This window comes from Schistocerca serialis, chromosome 2 (genome assembly GCF_023864345.2).
Source record: "Schistocerca serialis cubense isolate TAMUIC-IGC-003099 chromosome 2, iqSchSeri2.2, whole genome shotgun sequence".
Lineage (NCBI taxonomy): Eukaryota > Metazoa > Arthropoda > Insecta > Orthoptera > Acrididae > Schistocerca > Schistocerca serialis.
Genome location: NC_064639.1, coordinates 299,263,483 through 299,283,946, shown reverse-complemented (window position 1 = coordinate 299,283,946; position 20,464 = coordinate 299,263,483). Strand labels below are relative to the sequence as shown.

Below are 20,464 nucleotides of genomic sequence, written 5' to 3'. Positions count from 1 at the left end.
AAATTGGTACTTATTTCATACTTTTATTAATTTTTAATGTACTGTATAAAATATGACTGCCTGCATGCCCTCCAGTAGTCATTAGTCGCTGATTGGCTGATATTTCATTTAATTTAATCGTATGGCTATGTTTTATCCAAAAGGGCATATGGTGTTGACAAGTAAGACAGAAGTGAAACAATTGGAAGTGGCAAAGTGACAAGTTAAATATATTTGCATATAGTTTGAGTATCCAAGTCGTAGTTGCACATAGGCTACCAAAGTAATCATTTGAACCACCATATTCCGATTTACACACGTTAGTGCCACTCAAAATGTTGTTAACTTTAGAAGAGTCGTGAGCTGACAGCGCCCAACGCGTTTACTTTCGAATACAGAAATTATGGTCAAAGAGGGTACAGCTAAGAGGTACAGACATGAAACACACATAGAAGCAATTAAGATGTTAAAAATTTAGAAGATTATTGTATGATTTTAGAACTATTTGATACTGTATCTGCATGTGAATAGATTGAGTCTTGTCACTTTGCCACTTCCAAAGGTTTCCTTTCGTCTCCAAATCACCATCACGTAAATTGCCTTTTTGGGTTGAACAGTTGACCCGTAGCAAGGCAACTTGCTAAAGTTGTTCTCCTTAAACAAGTAGTTTCTGGGTTCTATTATATACATTTATCGTGATTATGCAAAACTGCTAAAATCTTATTGATGCAGTATTTTACCTAACTTTATTATTCACGAAATAGTTTAATCTGATGAGGACAGTGGTGTTAATAATCCATATACAAACAATTTATTTGAAGAAATATTCTTAGTTTACAATACAATTAAACTATGTGCACGTCATAATACAGCTTCGTTAGAAATTGTTTTCTGATTGGCGTGATTTATTTGAAAACACTTGTTCTCCTTTTCCAATCAAACATCGTACTTTTTCTGTAAACTAAACACTTCAAAAGTTACTTGTATCGAAATTTTGGTATTACAGAATATTAAATGCAATCCTGTCAGAATTATACTGTTGTAGGCGTGTAGTCATCAGTTTGATTACAGAAATACATAGATTTTCTTAATCATGTTAGTGTATGAAATATCCAAGTTATAAAATGTTTCCAGAAACTTCTCGTTGGGCACTGAAAATTTCAGTGTACAGAAAGTTATTCTTAAAATAGTAGGCACAATTTTGCTAAATCTAATTACAAACCTTACTAATTTTATTTTCTTATGTTTTACTTGGTTTTATGCTAATATCAAAAATGTAGTACTCTGTATTTTCCCGTTTTTGTCACGATTACACTACGCGCGTCTTCATAGTCGTTAGCACATAAACTGCAAGGTAAACATGGGCAAGCAACCAACCAGTTCAGGTTCTTATGTTATACATTTGAGTCTGGATTCAGCAATCATTATATAAAGTTTTATATCAGTCGATCAAAATAGCCATTTTGTTAGTATTTAACTTTTGAGGTTCTATAGCCAGTTCGCTCGTAAACATCTACAACATGGTGTAGTTAACGGATCTGTGTTAAGAAATTAATGATAATACATTTAAAGAAAGCTCGTAATTGAAACCGAGTTTATTGCCAATAAATGTGAAGAGAATGAAAATATAAGTTCAGCAATACAGTGTCCATTTATTAAATAACAGTTAAATAATCGTAGAAGGAAGAGGTAAAGATGATGAGTATTTAGGAAACTTATGAGGCATCAAAAAAGGTTGTAACGTTGCACAGTGAACTTCGTCATTGAATGCAGAAACATGGAACTGAATGTATAATTGCCTGGAGATGGGCGTAAGTCCTAAACCGGTGGTGCTGTATTTACATCACCTTCAGGTGTGACTGGTAGCAGACTGTATTCAACATTATCCTCTAAAGGTACAGTCGCAGAGTTGGAAAACATTAATTATGGAAAAACTGCATTTCCTAAGTACAAACAAAACTGTTGTGTTTTCCATGTCGCAATTATCATAGATTCTACTTACTAACTCGAACAGTCGTTCAATTTCCACTTTTCCCAAAGATTTTAGAAATTCCAAAGGAATGTTGCCTAATTCTGCTTTGGCGTCTGCGCACTAAGTCGTTTAGCGTCTGAGCCGATGGAGCAGGGCTCCAAATTTTTTTCTCTGGCGGAACCCTTTAAGAACCCTGGCAATCTGGCGGATGGTTAATAAACTAAAATTTTTAAAAATGAATAACTCGTTTCGTTCGGTAGTTGCTTCAATTTTAAGCATAACTAAGAACATAAAAATAATAATTTAAAAAAAATAAATGCCGGAGGAAACGCATTGTCATTAATAGTTTTTCGCGGAGTACTTACTCGCTTCCCGCGGAACACAGTTTGGGAAACCCTGCGCTAGAGGTACCTAGCTACGAGGCGGGAAAAGTAACGAATACCGAACGCGCGTAGTTCGCGAGAGATAGACGCGGGGTTTATTTTGCCGGTCGTAATCCCATACGGGAAGGCCCAGCCATAAATGTTAGCTCCCGGAAAATTGTTCAGAGCCCGACCTGCCACGGTCCAGTAAACACGAGTGCGAGAAGCAGATAAGCTAACGACAGATACGAGCGCCAAAGTTGGTTTTAGCGCCGAGTGTTGGCAGCTGGAGACAACTTATTGCCTGGAACGCGTGTGTGGCGGGCTGTAAGCGAGCAACTGGCGCCGTGCGTGACCCCGGCCCCGGCTGCCGCCTCGCGGAATGCTAATAGGCGGGTCGCGACTCCCGGCCGCGACTAATTAGTTCATTAGCCGTAGTCTGGCCGATAGCAGACAGCCAGCCTCCACAAGCATCCAATAACAATAAGGTCCCACAAGTTACTAGAGGACAGCAACTGCCTGGGAATTTTGTAGACGCTCATTGGACGATTGTAAGGAAAGACAAAGATTAGGTAAGATTTCCACTTCCGTGAAATCTATTCGCAATTACGAATATGGACGAACATCAGCTGTGTAGTGGAATGACAATGAAAATTTGGGCCACACCAGGACTCTTATCGCGAGAGGTCTTCTTACCATTAGGCTATCTGAGCAGGACTAATGGCGACACCCAAACTTCAATATGTCGTAAACAATGTCAACAACGTGTACTCTTGGATTCATTTTGTATATTTCCGCACAGAGACATTTTAACTGAATAGTCGCTTTCCAGGTGTCAGCGGAGAAATAAGATATTGCAGTGCCTGTATTGTTCAGAAGTACGATGCAGTGTTCTTTCGGACAGGCCCTGCAATATCGCCCCTCCCGGGGGCTCGCCATTCTTTGGCGGGTTCGTGCTTGGCTACCACGGAGCCCCAGCCTTTGCAGCATCTTTCCCCTTCCGTGCTGCATGTCTATCTTCTTGCTTTTCTTTCTCCCTTGGGAAACATGTCTGGGGTATTATTGGGAATGTTCTTCATTCTGTTACTGACGAGCGAACAGTCTCTCCTTTGTTTCTCGCTCCCTCTACCTTTCTTTGTTTCCCTTCTCATCTCGTTCCTCCGCTTCGGCGTTTGAGGTTCTTCTTTTTCTTCTTCCTCCCTGTGCGCTCCTGAAGGCTGGTCCCCGCGTCTGACGCGTAACATGTGACTGGGTAACGCGTAACTCCCAGCCCCGGCTCGACAGGTAGGGTTCACATGTCCCACCTGGTACAGGTCAGGCCCAGGGAATGGTGATTACCTGAGCTGCAACCTTCCCAAATTGCCGATTGGTTCTTCTGTCAGGTATTTGGATGGTGTGACCTGAGGTGTGAACAATCACCTATGGCGAGTGCGCCCTCTTGTGAAGGGGGGCCCCCAGTTGGAAGGAGCGCGCCATCGGAGACGCTGGCAATCATGGGGATTTTCTTGCAATGAGTCTGTCATCTTCCCATCATCGTCTAAGAAACGTACACGCAATGAGGCTAATGATTCAAAGACCCTTCCTGTTGCACCACAGTTCCTCATAGTCTCACATACTGATGGTCAGTGCTTCGCCTTGGTAAATCCATTTATCATTCAGAAAGGTATCTATGCAATTGCTGGCCCTGTGAAATTCTGCTCTGGTTTATGGAATGGCACTTTGCTTTTCGAGACTACTTCTGATTCTCAAGCGCAGCACTTGCTTGCTGCCTCGCTTCTCCATGGCTACCCTGTTCGTGTTGATGCCCATAGAACTTTGAACTCTTCCCGTGGTGTAATTTACACCAGGTTGCTCGCGTTCTAACCAAGGCCGAAAGCCAATCTTACCTCTCTGATCAGGGTGTCGTTGCCATCCATCGTGTAATGAGAAAGGTAGATTCCTCCTCAGTGCCCACCCGCACTCTTCTTCTCACCTTTGATAGTAGTGCTTCCTTCCAAGATCAAAGCAGACTATGAAATTATCACAGTACGGCCATACATTCCAAATACGATGAGCTGCTACCAGTTTCATCGTTTCAACCACTCTAGAACATCTTGTCGACACCAAGCCAAATGTGTAACCCGTGGTAGGGATGTGCATGAGGTTGGTTGTCCGCCTCCTTCTCCCTGCTGTATCAACTGCAATTGCGGCCATGCCGCCTCCTCTCGGGATTGTCCCGTGTATCTCGATGAGAAGGCTGTCAAAGAGATCCAGGTAAGGGAATAAGTGCCTTACCCAGTCGCTCACAAGTTACTAGTTAGTCGCAAACCCAGCGTTCTCCCGTCTGACACCTATAGTTCTGTTCTTGTTATCCCTCGCTCCATGAAGGACATGGCCACGCAGACATGCGACCTCCAATTCAGCTCTGAGGCTGTGAAATCTCCCAGTGTCACGGTAGCATCGCCATCCCTCCGTCCAGCTGTGCAACAAGCCGTCAAACTCTCGCGTCAAGGGGAGAAGCCACCAGCTACACAACCAGTAGGCCGGAAAGAACAGAAGGAATACTCCCGTGAAAACTACTTCTGTCCCTCCAGCCAAACAACAGACAATAAGAACTGATGGTAGGGTTTGAATGTGTCTCAGATCCCACGAAGCCTTGGACCCCAAGTTGTCAACAAGACACTGTGCAAGCTAGTGGTGGCTCCATAATGGTGTGGGCGTCCTCTGGTCAAAGTGAACCGATCATTGACCGGAATTGGTTATGTTTAGTTACTTGGAAACCATTTGCAGCCAAACAACGATGGATGACAATGCACCATGTCAACGGGCCACATTTGTTCGCGATTGGCTTGAAGAGCATTTGTTCGCGATTGGCTTAAACATCCTGGACAATTCGAGCGAATGATTTGGTCACTCAGACCGCTCGGCATGAATACTATCGAACATTTATGGAACGTAATAAAGAGGTAATTTCTTGCACAAAATGGTGCAGCGGCAACACTTCCAGAATTAGAAACGGATGTAGAGACAGCATGACTCAACGTTTCTGCCGGGGACTTCAACAACTTGTTGACTCCAAAGCACGTCGACTTGTTGCACTATGCTGGGCAAAAGGTGGTCCGACGCGATGTTAGGAGGTATTTCATGACTTTTGTCATCCCAGTGAATACCTCTATTGTAATTAGCTTTTACCAAATTAATTATAAAACCAAAACGGTAAACTAAATGAGCTGTCATGTGAAAATCTGTATTGTGCAGTGCAGTGATTAGTGCTAGACTGTATGACGACACACTACGTGCCTTGCAATTGTAACCCACGAAACTAACAATAAAAATTCTGCATAAAATTACAAATCGAATTTTGAAAGTTTAAAAAAAAACGTACCCTATAAAATAACGTACACGATGTGATAAAATTCCTAACAGTGAATAATACTCACGCACTACGCTGTGAGCAAAAGAAATGTAATCTGAATCTAAATTGAACCTGATAACAATTTTCATACGCTAAGTTAGCAGTAAATGATCTTGCAGTTTTCTGCCGGCCGGAGTGGCCGAGCGGTTAAAGGCGCTACAGTCTGGAACCGCACGACCGCTACGGTCGCAGGTTCGAATCCTGCCTCGGGCATGGATGTGTGTGATGTCCTTAGGTTAGTTAGGTTTAAGTAGTTCTAAGTTCTAGGGGACTTATGACCACAGCAGTTGAGTCCCATAGTGCTCAGAGCCATTTTTTTTGCAGTTTTCTGACTGACAATAAATGTTATATTTGGCTTACCTGTGGCAATGGAAACACGGTACTGCTCGAAGTGATCAACATAAAGTAGGGCAACAACAAACCCGCTACATGAAACTGTGCACAGTGGCACATTGCAATACGAGGATATGCAACTAATCTACGCACATTAAGCATCACTCGCTGTGTTGCGGAAAGTACAATGCGGCGATATAAGTACATAACAAGAAAACAAAACTTTCACGAGGACACGGTGATAAAATTTTACTTTCTAAATGATTGGAAAGAGACTAAGGTTGTTTTTCGTTCAGAACTATGTTGCGAATAATGACTCATTGTGTGCTACAATCATTTTTCAATATTACGCGTTTAAAACATGATTCTGCCATGAATTAATTATTGAAATGGTTAAGGAGTGGCAAATCTCTAACTTCTGAGTGCAAGCCATGTTAATTTCGTCTGAACAATGAAACTAACCTGAACCGTTTAGGAAAAATCCCACTAAAATTTTGTTTTCCAAACACACCGTGAATTATGTACAGGCAAGCAGTGCAACAACATTACCTGAAAATCTTCGCTTCTCAAATTAATCTTTACCAAATCAAATTTCCAAAATTCATCGTACTCTGTATCTTTCTCGCTGAAAGCTATTTCAGACCCCCAAAAAATACGCTACAGCAATGACAATGCCACTAGCAATCAAAGATCACATTGCTTGTGCTCAGAATCTCTGTGGCGTAGCGTATCTACTACTGAAAACCTCTGAAAAATCCAGTAATGCAGATATGAAGTACGACAAATGGTACGAAAACAGAGCATACATTACTTTTGTTCAAAACCAAAAATTAGCTAGAAACCTTACCGCCTAGAGCAAGAGCCCGGTAGTATCAGATTACATGATGAATGGTGAGATATTTTCGTCATATCGTGTAAGCATTTAGCGGGCACTTGAGAAGTTAAGAGACGATCACGAACAATCGGTATTAGTGAATGTGAATGGAAGGCTTTGGTTGTTTAGAAGAGTTTTGAAAAGTTACAGTGCATCCGTAAATAACACTTCATACAATACACAGGAGCGACAAGCAGGTATAGCAGTAGACATCGAACCAGGCGCGAATCCGAAGGTATGAATATGTGAAAACGGTTTAGTTATTTTCTTACTGCAGTTGAGTCGGCGTTAAGTTGATCCCTGACAATTGCCGCGGGCTGGACGCGGCAGTTCCTGTGCCTACATCAACCAATTACGTAACGCGATTTTGCAAACATCTCTAAGGCAGCACCTCAGTGTTGTCACAGCGCAGTTGAAAGCTTTCAACAGCCCTGCGAGCTGTCAGGGTCTTACGCCGTCTCGACTGCAGCTGACAAACCCGCAAATGTCCGGGTATTCATTTTGCTAGTTCCCTATTTGAAACGAAAACAGAAAATGAACTGTGTTTGTAGTGAAGTATCGAAAAAATTTCATTTTTATCTATTCGTGAAAAACACCTCTGAAATTATGAAACAGTCGTACAAAGAATGCATATTGTACAAATGTATAACTACAGTGCCCAAATTAATAGATGTAATCCCAACGGTTTCTGTTCTCTGGGTGCAGCTACTTCACTTCACCTGTCCACAGTTTGTTTTTGTAAAAGTATCAATGACAACGGCTGTTCATAGCTCTACAGACGGCTATCGTTTTTGTCTACAGCCTTTGCCCTCAGCTGTTGAAAGCTGTCAAAAGCGCTGACAGGTGTCAGGGATTTCTTTTAGTTGACTCGACTGAAGAAGTGTCTTAGTACTAAAGAATAAATGCACTAAACTTCCTGCATAATGCGGCATTTTTTCGCGTTACAGTATTCGTGATGTTATATTTCTTGATCTATCGGCCATACAGTGTTAAAATTCTGTAAGTACATTCAGCGGCATTTGTGAATACTATCTCAAACCATCTCATTGTTCATGATCTCAAAGCTTTCTAACTGTGATAAGTAGGTCTTTCTTACCCCCATAGCGATTGTTGTCCGACAATAAGGGCTATGTGTACGAGGTTCGGTTTAAATCGGTCTAGTGTTTTAGGAGATATGGGGAACACACACACACACACACACACACACACACACACATTTGTGTCGTATGTATCGATTAAAATCCTACGCATATGTGGCATGTAACTATGGGTTATAGTAAACTGCAGTTGGGAGGGGTGGCTGGAAGAGACATTAAAAAATCTGTCACACCCCAGATTCGAACACTGGATCCACCGCTGATCGAAAGAATTCAGAGAAGTCTAACTAGGATTGTAACAGGTATTATAGATCCTCGGGGAACTTAAATGGGAATTCTTGGAAGTAAGAGAAGTCCTCGTGAAATTCTGATGAGTAAATTTAGAGAACCTTTATTAGCAGAAGGCTGTGCGTCCATTCTCCTGACATCATCGTGTACCTTGCGTAAGGAACACATAGTGAGATCAGGATGCGTACACAAAGGCATATGTAGTCATTCTTTTCGTCGCTCAATACACAAATCAAATGGAAAACAATCGCTGATGCTAGCATGAATCCCCCTTTGCCGTACTGTACAGTGGCTTTTATATACGCTGAGAACCAAAATGTTGACCACAACTCACCGCAAGACTGGATGTCACCTGGTGGCGTATCGGACACGTGACACGGTAATGAGTGGGAATCATCTTGCCAACAGTAAGGGCCACAAATCAGGAAATCGACTGGCATAAGCGACTTAGACAACGGACAGGTTGTTAAGACACAAGACTGGGAATGAGTATCTCAGAAACTGTCGACTGTCCGCCTGCTGCTAGCATGTATGAAGAGTGGTTGAAATACGGTAAAACCACAAATAGGCGACAAGATGATGAACGTACACACAAGACCACAGAACCTGTGGGTTGGAGTCTTGGCTGCTCTGTAAAGCAGGATATGTAGCGATCTGTGAGAAATCTGACTGCAGCATGCAACACCAGATCACATAAGACTTGGGATCTTACGTGATATGGGATGCAACGCTAATGAAAGTGCAAATGTTTCGGACCACAGCGTTCAGCGCACTTAGTAGGGACATGGGGCTCCGCAACAGTTGATCCACGCTCCCCACGCCGCTTCTCCCCTCACGTGTTCCCATGTTGACCCAGTGGCATCGTAAATTGAGTGCAGTGTACACGGAACCATCTAGATTGGACCCTCAATTAATGAAAAGTTAAACATTTTTCTTGTAACACCACGTCAATGGCCGTGTCCAGGTACATAGTCATCCAGGAAAGCAGCTGCTCGAAACATGAACTGTCACAGATGCAGGCTAATTGGCTGTATTATTCTGTGGATTGTGGCGGTGCCAAAGAATGGTTGATAACTCTGAACACAACATAAAGAGAAGATAACCACCGCAAGCGACACAGGCATAGCCACTCCCAAAACTGTTTCGCTACGCCTCTGCAATTAGTTGCTCTTCCACTTGCGGCCGAGCACAGTATCTCTCAGCCGTGTCTGCGATGATCGACTAAGACATCAATATCGTCTTCTAGCAGGCCAACTCTGTGATCAAAGTATTAAGCAGAACTCTGAAAGTTATTGTAAATGTACTCTAGAGTGAGAGATTTGTATTTTGTCTGTATCAAGTGATACGTTAATTTTCAGAGACAGTTGTAAATAATCGTGACGTTCCTGTGGAAATGGATTGTACAAAATTAATTCTTCTTGTCTTTGTTATAATAAAATGAACTAATATTTGCCGGCCTTGTGGCAGAGTGGTTCTATGCGCGTCAGTCCGGAACCATGCTGCTGCTACGGTTGCAGGTTGGAATCCTCCCTCTGGCATGCATGCATGTGTGTGTGATGTCCTTAGGTTATTTACGTTTAAGTAGATCTATGTCTAGGGGACTGATGACCTCAGATGTCAAGTCCCATAGCGCTTAGAGCCATTTGAACCATTTGAACTAATATTTTGTGTGTTATGGCATCCACTCAGTCTCCCTCTGGACCAGATTAAAGGACCCACTAATGCACCGACAAGTGTATTTTAGTCTGTCCCAAAATGGATGACATTCACTTTTGCTTCCATGGGACCTGTGGTAGTAATCGGAAATAAAATGACAGCTGGGACTGCATAAACACTACTGCAGACCATTCGCATCCCTTCATGCTTGATGTCATCCCAAACAGCAATGACATTTTCCAGCAGGATAACTATCCAGGTCTACAAGCCCTAGTCATGCTACAGGGGTGTGAGGACCATGATAGTGAACGCTAGTTGATGTCTTGAGCGCCAAATCCACCTGATAGGAGCCAGAGGGAAAACTTCGGAGCGCTGCCTGACGCCAGTTCTGCGTAGTGGAAGTGGGTGAGAGACTCTGGTAAGGAGAGACAGAGTCTGACAGTGACAATGAGGAAGCGAGAAAATGACAGAAGAGACGAAAAGAGACAGTAGCTGTGGGAAGGAACAAACGAGATAGTAGCGGTAAGAGAGAAATTGACTGTGAGAGGAAACAATAGTAGTAGGACAGAACGGAGGACTACTGTGGCTGTGAATCAGGAGGCACTGACTGAGAGACACACACAGAAAATGACAATGAGTTGGGCTGAATGAGTCAATGAGAATGGGAATTTGGAGTAAACGGGTATGAGTGACAGAGTGACACTGAGCGATGAGTGTGAACGAGTTACAGTTAAGAGTGAGATGTGAGTTGCACTTAAAAGAGCGCCAGTATGTTCACATGCCAAAATGTTCGGGAAAATTTTTGAAGGTGCCGAGGAAGGTAGAACAAAGGCAGCTAGCAGTACCTCACTTTTCAGTCAGATTCTTTTAAACGGAACATTTTCGCCTTTTTTGTGTTCTGATAGGATGGTTTTTCTACTGGTAAATAATAACCCAAACTCTCGTCATTTAGACTAACACGTTTCTCTGGAGAAAAAAATCTTTCTCCATTGCAAGAAGTGACAGATGAATACTTAAATGTGGAAATAGGGAAAGTGTAAGGTTGAATAATTCCAGATCCTATCCATTTTAGTCACCAGAAATTGTTCTAGCTTTCCAGTCTAAGAAAACATCTGATACCTGTTTATTCCAAAAATCTACTCAGTAATAATGATGGTGTCCGAAAAAAAATCACGTTCGTCGAGTCCTGATCACTTCATCTCAAATCGAGACTGAAAGAAGAAGAGTGTAAAATAACCTTTGCGGGTGAAGGGAGTTTAGAGCTTCTCAGTTGTTCGCCAAAACACAGCACTCATAAGGAATGTTGTTACATCTGTGCTTGCTGAAAGCTCAGTTATTGAGGAAGGAAATGATATATTGTTAAGTAGGGTTCACACACGCATCTAATGTGGCACCACAGCTTGTGGCTTTCTGTAGTGGCATCGTGAGCTTCAGTTCATACACGATGCCACAAATTCTACGTAGTCGCACAGCTTTCAGTATTGCATGAGTTGAAATCATATGAGCGGATATGAATGTTACAGTGCAGGTTATGGGCTTTCAGAACTGTGACAAGTTAAATACAAGAAAGACGAAACCCACAAGTTGGATCCGAAGATAGATTTCGCACAGGGATAAATCAGGGGCCACAAACATCTTTATTAGAGAAATAACATTTGGAGACGAAAACACTGTCTACAGTGGCATGCTAACTAACAATGGGCATGTAAAAATCATCTGCAGACACGCCACTTTTGCAAATTTTTAGTATCTTGTGGTATTTGTTGATGTAGGCATTTCAAATAACTAATTTTTAGTTTAACAACTGCCACATCACACTCTGGAGCTATTTCCTGCATATAATCAACAATTTATAGTATGTTTGGTCTCTCAGATTATGAAGATTGTGAGATACGTCTTTTGGTCTGGAAATATCCCTATATCTCTTTCCCCCCCCCCCTCCCCCCCCCCCCCCAACACACACACACACACACACACACACACACACACATTCTCTCTCTCTCTCTCTCTCTCTCTCTCTCTCTCTCTCTCTCTCTCTCTTGCTGCTGCTGAAAATCAATCATGGCTTGCTGTTCTTGTAGTTCCATTAGGTGCGAAAGTGTACCTGGTACCTGCTGACAACTGTTTTCACTTCTTTTCAGAAATTAACACTTACTGAAATTGAATGGAGTACAGCTGCATTTACTCCTCGATAACTACGACAGAATACTGTGTTTTGAAATACTGCTACCAGGGAGCAGTGGTGGTAGGAGAGTGACGCAACAAAGTACAACCAAGCTGGACTTTTTATGGCGTGATAAAAGTTGTATCTCGTAAGATGCGCCACTAAAAAGTGGGAGTTCACACATACAACTGAAATGGGCTTTATAAGTGTAGTGACCAATGACAGCAGTTTGGTCCCTGAGGAATTCACATACATTTTTTATTTCTGGAAATTGCATATTTTATGACGCAAAATTGAGAAAATGCACTGTTATGGAAAGTAGGTAATATTATGCACTAAAGGCAGGGAAATCTGATTAATATGCAGCATTAAAGTGTAAAATATGGCATATTAAGTATAACAAGTATGCAGTATGCATGAATTTACTTCCTATAAGGTCAAAATGTGCACGAGAAAATTCTGAGGATGCCTCTTGCAGGGATATGGCACAAATGGTGGTCATTCATGTAAAATGTTTGTGACACACAAGGATAGCTGCTTCCATTAGCACGCCTCTTCAGGAGTGGGGGTGGGGGGGGGGGGGGGGGAGAGGAGGAGTGTTGTAATGAACCTTACATTAAGAGTCTGAACTGCGTTTTTGATAGCAAAGAGGCAATACATTATATTAGAATTACAATTCGTTTGGCAATAGAGTAAAGTTTCTTTATCATGGTGTATTTTTATGTATTGTTGATGGTGTGTTACACTTTTTTAAGTAAAGCTTTTGTTGCCTAATTTTATGGACTAAATACTATTTCTGTGAAGGCCTCCTTAAAGAAAATTAGGTACATAAAATAAAAAATTAACACTCATTTTCAGAATAATGACAAACACGAGCCCTTTTAAGGTCCTCTCTCACAAATTGGACAGCCGCCTCTATGTCCTTGTGTGTTGGTATGCTGGATTTCAGCTTCCAGAAACATGTTCTTCACTGAATTTTGGTTTGAATGAGCCTCTCCTAATTAGGAGGAGGAGGTGTGATCTATTTGGATTTTCAAGTTTTTTCAGCTGACTAGATTTCCAAACCAGTTCTTTTTGAATCATAATACTGAAAAAGCTAAATTTTTGTTTTTGTTGGAGGTGTGTGGGGACAGTAGTTAAAGATACCTGTCCTATGTTGTAAATTTGTGAATTCCTCTTCCATCAAGACATCTTTCTTCACCACTGTTGTAACATAAGATTTACTTTTAATACTTGAAATTTCTATAGCACACCTGTTATTACCAGAGGAAACAAATGAAAAGTCCAGGCCACTATGAGAACTACTGACTCATAAAATCTGCAACTGCAGTTTTAGGTTTTTAACCATTTGATTGTAGTGCAGTGAAAATGTTATGTTTAAACAATTTTAAAAACTGATACATAATTGTCAGGTATTTTTCAAATTTTGAGATCGGCTGAATCATGAAGTTCTCCTTGTACTCTCATTAAAAATGATTAAATGACTAAAATTGCAAGAGGAAATTTTAAGGATCAATAGTTATAACTGTCAGAGGTGGTCGTGGTCATGGTGGTGGTGTTTCAAACAACTACTTGTAATTGTTTTTTGAGATTACTGTAATATTTTAACCTAATTTAGATGGTAGTAGATTGACTGTTATGGTTTCTTTTCTTGTTTCAGTTCCAACAATTCACACAACCCACTGTTATTGAACAGGCGTCATATATCCTGATAGCAGCTGGAGCATTTATGTTTGTAGTCAGTTTTCTTGGCTACTGTGGTGCACTGAGAGAATCTAAATGCCTTTTGACTTGTGTAAGTATTGAAGGGATTTGTCTGTACCAAATGAATGTTCCACTGTAAGCTGAAAGGAGAAATTTTGCCAATACCGGAGTCTGAAATAAAATGATTAGATCTCTCTCTCTCTCTCTCTCTCTCTCTCTCTCTCTCTCTCTCTCTCTCTCTCTCTCTCTCTCTTCCCCCTCCCCCCTCTCTTTTCTGAATTTTCAGAACCAGTGTGCATGTAATACTTATCTGATTTGGATTACTACTTCAGTTTATTTCTCCGGTTTCAGCAGCTTCACTTTCCAACAGTTTAAATATTGAAATGCTCATCAGCAGTGATTTTGTGCTCTTGTATCATACATTGATTGAAATACTGTATTCAATTTCTGAATAATGAATTTGCATTATGTATGTGAGTACAGATGTCGGATTTGGGCAGTAGTTAATCTCATAGTCAACTATGTTTTACATACAGACATTTTTTGTTGGTATTGTTATCTTGCCTCTTTGTTGAAGTGTATCATGATGTAGTACTTGAGGCCCTCCTTGTCACTCCATACAGCATTGGTAGCTTCATGCAACACTTGCTGAAATGTAAGGGTTTCTGCTGTCGAGCTCAGTCTGCTGCATGCAACCAAAGCAGTACCTCAGACAAATGATAAACATGCAAAACAAATCATCTTCATATAAATAACAACTTTTTGGACACGTGTCCTATTTGATTGTTATTAAAATTACATTAAAATTGTTTGTACACATGCTTGCTCATTTATAGATAAGGGTAAAGAAAATTTTGCACTTACAATGTTTATGAGCAACATTCCTTATTTTGTACACTCTCAAAAGGAAATGTTTCTCTAAACTACTTAGAATAAAATACCATTAAGGTTGATGAGAGAGGTGGAGGGGGGGGGGGGGGGGGGAGAGAGAGAGAGAAAGGACGGAAGGAGAATCATTAGTTACACAACCCTCTCCGCCTACACACAAACCCTCCTTGTCGGTTTGTCATTAATGAAAGCCATCGGCCTTGAAGTAGTTCGCTTTTTGGACAGCTCCAAAATATTTTACAGAGGCATGTCATCTTGTATTATTTTCTTGGGACTGATCCCGTAACTTGTTGTTGTGTCTCATTAAATTTTTTTTGTAGCCTTTTGTAAAAACTGTTTCACAGCAGTTGCTCGGCTGAAGGAAGTAACAATTCTTTATGCTTACAGTATGGTGTTTTCTTGGTGATAATTCTTATAATGGAGATCACAGCTGGAAGTCTTGCAGCTGCATACAAAGATGAGGTAAGAGAAAATAACATGATTGTTACTTTTATTGTGTGTGTGTGTGGGGGCGGGGGGGGGGGGGGGGAGGGGGGGGGGTTGTCACTATTAATGTAATGCCTTCAAGGAAAGATGGAAAAAGTCATATATTTTCTGAATTACGCCAATCACCTAGCTGAAGAGTTCTCCAGGAGTACTCTACTCTTTAAAATTGACACTTAGTAAAATGCAGGATTGTGGTATGCAAGAGTTTGACTTTTGAAAGTGATGCAGCTACTTTATAGAGCAGCTTAATTTTGCTTGTAATCTATCCAAAGCCAAATCTTGAAATTACTGATTATGATTTTTAATCAGCTGAAAATATAAAAGGAGTATTGTGTAAATTTCAGTTATAATTGCAGTGTTGACGAGTTCCCTGTACATTAAATCTCGTCTTAACTGTGTATGTTAGAGGACAATAAAAATTCTGAGTCTGGTTGCATAGGTTAAGCCTGCCTTTTCTTAAATTAATGCCCACATTTTGCTCCATGGAGATAGTCTGTAATGTTAATTCTTTTGAACAATTTTTCCCCTGTTCTGTGATTTCTATGTATAGTACTGTTCTGTGTACAACATATGGTCAGGTATTAGAGCAGCATACATTATTTGATAGTTATCTGACTTGACTCATTTTATCACAAACTACACATTAATAGTTGTTCTCTACTTTGGACAGATTTTTGTGCTTGTTGATTTGGCCACTGCATATTTTACAGGTGTGACCAGTAGTAGATTTTGAAACTCCTTCACATCTTTGAATTTTTCTCCGTTTGACTGATTCTGGAGACTTTATAGTCTTTTGCAGCCTTCTGAAATATTTATGGATTGACATTAAAGTATAAATATGGCATTCATTTCAGGCAAAGGATGAGACAGAAAAATTTTTGAAGTCAACAATTGAGAAGTATTATGCGAGTAATCAGGATGCTGTTACACTAATGTGGGACTACATAAACGCAGAGGTGAGAAATTACAAAAAACATAAGTTATTTAATACAGACAGGTGTCTGTGAAGCTAGTAACTACATAACCTTATTCTCTACTTTTTTAAGAATTGTTTTATTTATGTGTGCCCAAAGACAATTTATATTATGTGATAGAATTACTGTTCAGAAATGTAATAAAGTCTGTAAGTCTGAGTTCAGGTTTTGTACATAATCTGAGTCATTGTGCATACATACTTCAGTAGCAGACATTGCAATGCTTATGAATTGCTGAAGAGGTAGTAATATTAAAGTAATAAGAGACTAGACTGAATTGCAATTCGTATCTCTAGAAATTCAGGGTGTTAAAACACTATTTGCAATGTAGTAGTACACTAAAATGAAGTCGTAAACTAAAATGAGTTAGTTAATCTTTAATTATTTTCAACTGGTCCAGCCTCTCTAAACACCTGGTTTGAAAGTGCTTTTCCAAAACTTTCTTCATACATTCAGGATTTGAAAGTTGGTGCCTGGACATTAATTTTCTAAAATAGTAAGGCACACTTCTCAAAAATTATTCGTTCATCACTCTTCCTCTGTGCTTGAAAGCAAAAAAACGTGAGTGTCCATTGATTTTTCTACTGTAAAATATTGGTGTACAGCAGGGATTATCGGGAATGAAATAATTTGAGTGAGTTTGGTAAGAGTGTAAGGTATATATAGTATTTAACAGATGTGAGCATAGCCACTATAGGCAACTCTGACATTGTTCTCTGAGATTACATCTTTCTGCCTTCACCCTTATCTTCACAAGAATTATTGTCTTGTTACTCAAATGGTTAGTGTAATTTCTTTATTTTATTTTTTCCCCAATGATATGTATTTTTTGTATTCAGTTCAAATGCTGTGGAGTTCAGAACTGGGAAGATTTCAAAACTGCTCCAAAATGGAATGCCACAGTACCAAGGTCTTGCTGCATTCTTGAAGGGGATATAGCAAAATTCCAACCCAAGTATTCAGCTTGCCCAGCTAGTGCATCAAACCAAAATTCTTACTGGATGGATGTAAGTTAACTTTATTTGTATAATGATTGTATATTTCTTACAGAATAAATTATATTAATTTCTGGATTCTTGTTTTTCAGGGTTGCTATAACAAGTTCTTGGTATGGGTGGATGAACACATAAGAATAGTTATAGGTGTTGGCATTGGCTTGGGTTTGCTCCAGTTGATTGGCATCTTCCTTGCTTTTTGTTTGTCAAAATCAATTGACCAGTACATAAAGTGATTTTAGATGGACAAAGCAGTTATCAAAAGTGAATGGTCAGAGGTGGTGTGCTGCACAGATTGAGTGACAATATATACACCTATTTTTATTACAAAATTAATGTTAAAATTAGAACTATTAGTTGTAATGGATGTGTGCGATTTGAAGAAAAATTGTGTGTTTGGAAGGCAGAATCTCTCGAGTGTATAGAAAGGTAAAAGTGTTAATAGTGCTTCCACATTATACGTATATAAGTGAATATGTTAAATGTGTAAAGTTTAAGATGAGGACATCTATATACAATACAAAATTTTTAATGATACGAATGATATATTTGTATAATTGTTTCATATGAAATTTGTTTGGTCTTTAACTACTATTGTCTGTCTTCTTTTTCTTCTTTTTTTGTGTTTCAAAATTGACATTCCACCATTAACTACCTTGGTATTAACCTTGTTTGCAGTCTCTGGTCCACGAGTGTCAAATTACTTTCAAGGTTCAACTGTAGTATTTTTCTTTTCGATCCATTATGCATAACAGTGATAAAACTGCAAAGCGTTCCCCTAACACATGCTTTGCAGCTCTGTTTCATATCTGATAATTTTCTACACCTTTATTCTTTAATTGAATGTTTTCTCTTTTTTCTACTTCATCCAGTTATTGTCTTGGAAAAACATTTCAGTATATCAAATTTGGAAATTGCATCTTGCATCTGTATATTCACCATTTTCCAGAATGTTACTGAATTGTGTGTACATATGATGTTTGTATATACTGTATATTTTGCTGTTAGTCCTACATAAATCCTGGCTCCCTCATAAAATCAGCTTTTTTACTTTCATTGTCATACATTCCAGTGGTGTTCTGAGTTTTTTTAAATGAAAATTGAAACACGTGTTAACTGTAAATGCCAAAGTGCTGTGAATGGCACATTATCAACTGCACACAATTAAAAATGTTATTTTTAACATTATTGAAATGTTACTTGTATGAAATTTATTATATGTAAAATAAAATGATGAAATAAATCTTTAGAAACAAGTTCCCTACAGTCATTTTACTTGTCTGTCAATATTTCAGCCAGTCAATGAAACATCAGTAGCCCTGATTGGTGAATAAATGAAAGTCTTCCTTGTTAACTAAAAAATGTTCTTTTTCTCTATTTATGTTACTCATATTAGTTTTTTAAACCCAAGTTTCTGTTCTATTGTGTGAGACATTTTTTAACAGTAAATGCTGAAGTGACTCTTATTAGTGTGTATCAGTTTTTGTGCCATAAGAACCACTGAGTAGTAGAAGGTGAAAGGGGAGGGAAGCGAGTGAGTTCTTTATTTATCTTGAAGGATGACATTATCTGAAATCTTAGCAATGTTTTCAGCCTTGTTTACGGAATGCTAACTGTCTCAACTACTTGGTGGTTTGAACTTTGCACCATGCCAAAGCAATTACCACTTGTTGATTTTATAAGTTCTTCCAAACAGGTGGTTTTCAAACTGCCTGCTGATGCTGTGGACATGGTGGAGAGAGATGCAGGTACTGCTGGACTTTTCACATTTCGCATTTCACATTGCACATTCACTTAAGGATAATATCAAAGCAGCTCGGATGGATGCTTTGTGTTCATTCAGGCTGAACCCTGATACTTTTGTGTGTGGACAATGGCAGTGCCTACAGTTGTGTTGGACAAGGGGGTTACATTAAAAAAATGTAGTGTTCACTATCTGATCCAGTGTATCACAAACTCGGTGCTGACCTGAGAACGACAAAAAGGATTGAGAGAGAGAGAGAGAGAGAGAGAGAGAGAGAGAGAGAGAGAAGAGAGAGAGAGAGAGAGAGAGACTGCCAGCCTCCTGAAGAAACGTTCACTGCCGTAAGATACTGTAAAGTCTTACCTCATATTGTGCTGTTTGCTGAAATACCGGGTGATCAAAAAGTCAGTATAAACTGAATAAATCACGGAATAATTTAAATAGAGAGGTATAAATTGACACACATGCTGGGAATGACATGGGGTTTTATTAGAACTAAAAAAATACAATCAATCAAAAAATGTCCGACAGATGGCGCTTCATCTGATCAGAATAGCAATAATTAGTATAACAAAGTAAGACAAAGCAAAGATGATGATCTTTACAGGAAATGCTCAATATGTCCACCATCATTCCTCAACAATAGTTGTAGTAAAGGAATAGTGTTGTGAACAGCACTGTAAAGTATGTCCGGAGTTATGGTGAGGCATTGGCGTCGGATGTTGTCTTTCAGCATCCCTAGAGGTATCCGTCGATCATGATACACTTGCGACTTCAGGTAACCCCAAAGCCAATAATCGCATGGACTGAGGTCTGGGGACCTGGGAGGCCAAGCATGACGAATGTGGCGACTGAGCACACGATCATCACCAAACGACGCACGCAGGTGATCTTTCACGCATATAGCAATATGGTGTGTGTGTGTGTGTGTGTGTGTGTGTGTGTGTGTGTGTGTGTGTGTGTGTGTGTGTGTGTGTGTGTGTGTTTTGCTCTAATAAAACCCCATGTCATTCCAAGCATGTGTGTCAATTTTTACCCCTCTATCTACATTATTCCGTGGTTTATTAAGTTTTCAAATTTACACTGACTTTCTGATCACCCAGTATATGGTCATCCAAAGATCCGTGAGGCTTCTCGTCAGTAAAATTAGTGCTCGGACACACTGTGTAGCATAACATCTTGCTACTGTGTTGAGCCCACTAGTAGGTCAGCGTGTCCTCGCACTAAACTCAACTGATTTCTTATGTTGAAAGGGAATGCATTCAGATTACTCTGATATTTTAGTAAGTTTTGATGTGGTCTCTCTCTTCACTCACATTGCTCTGATTTGTTACATTTAGTTGAAGTTAAGTTTGGAGTAGTATTAAGGAACCCTGACCTGTTTTGACATCCATTTTTCATTGAATAGCCAGTTCTGTGAACAGATGGACAGAGTTGCGTTGGGTAGCTCTTTGTCATGTATTGACAATCTGCTTACGGAATATTTCAATTTATATGCCTCGGAGTCAGTGAAAGTGAAACCTGCCTGCTTTTTCGGATACATAGAGACAACTT

The 20,464-nt window shown here is 39.9% G+C and overlaps 1 protein-coding gene across 1 annotated transcript in view; it reads left to right on the top strand.

Annotated features, from left to right (window-relative positions):
* The window catches only part of LOC126457069 (CD82 antigen), a 326,432-nt gene extending 308,010 nt beyond the window's left edge, over window positions 1-18,422 (top strand). The window contains exons 4-8 of the mRNA XM_050093068.1: window positions 13,780-13,914; window positions 15,099-15,173; window positions 16,052-16,153; window positions 17,011-17,178; window positions 17,259-18,422. Coding sequence (XP_049949025.1) covers window positions 13,780-13,914; window positions 15,099-15,173; window positions 16,052-16,153; window positions 17,011-17,178; window positions 17,259-17,402 — 624 coding nt within the window. The 3' untranslated portion in view covers window positions 17,403-18,422. The remainder of the gene's footprint in view (window positions 1-13,779; window positions 13,915-15,098; window positions 15,174-16,051; window positions 16,154-17,010; window positions 17,179-17,258) is intronic.
* Window positions 18,423-20,464: the final 2,042 nt, after the last annotated feature.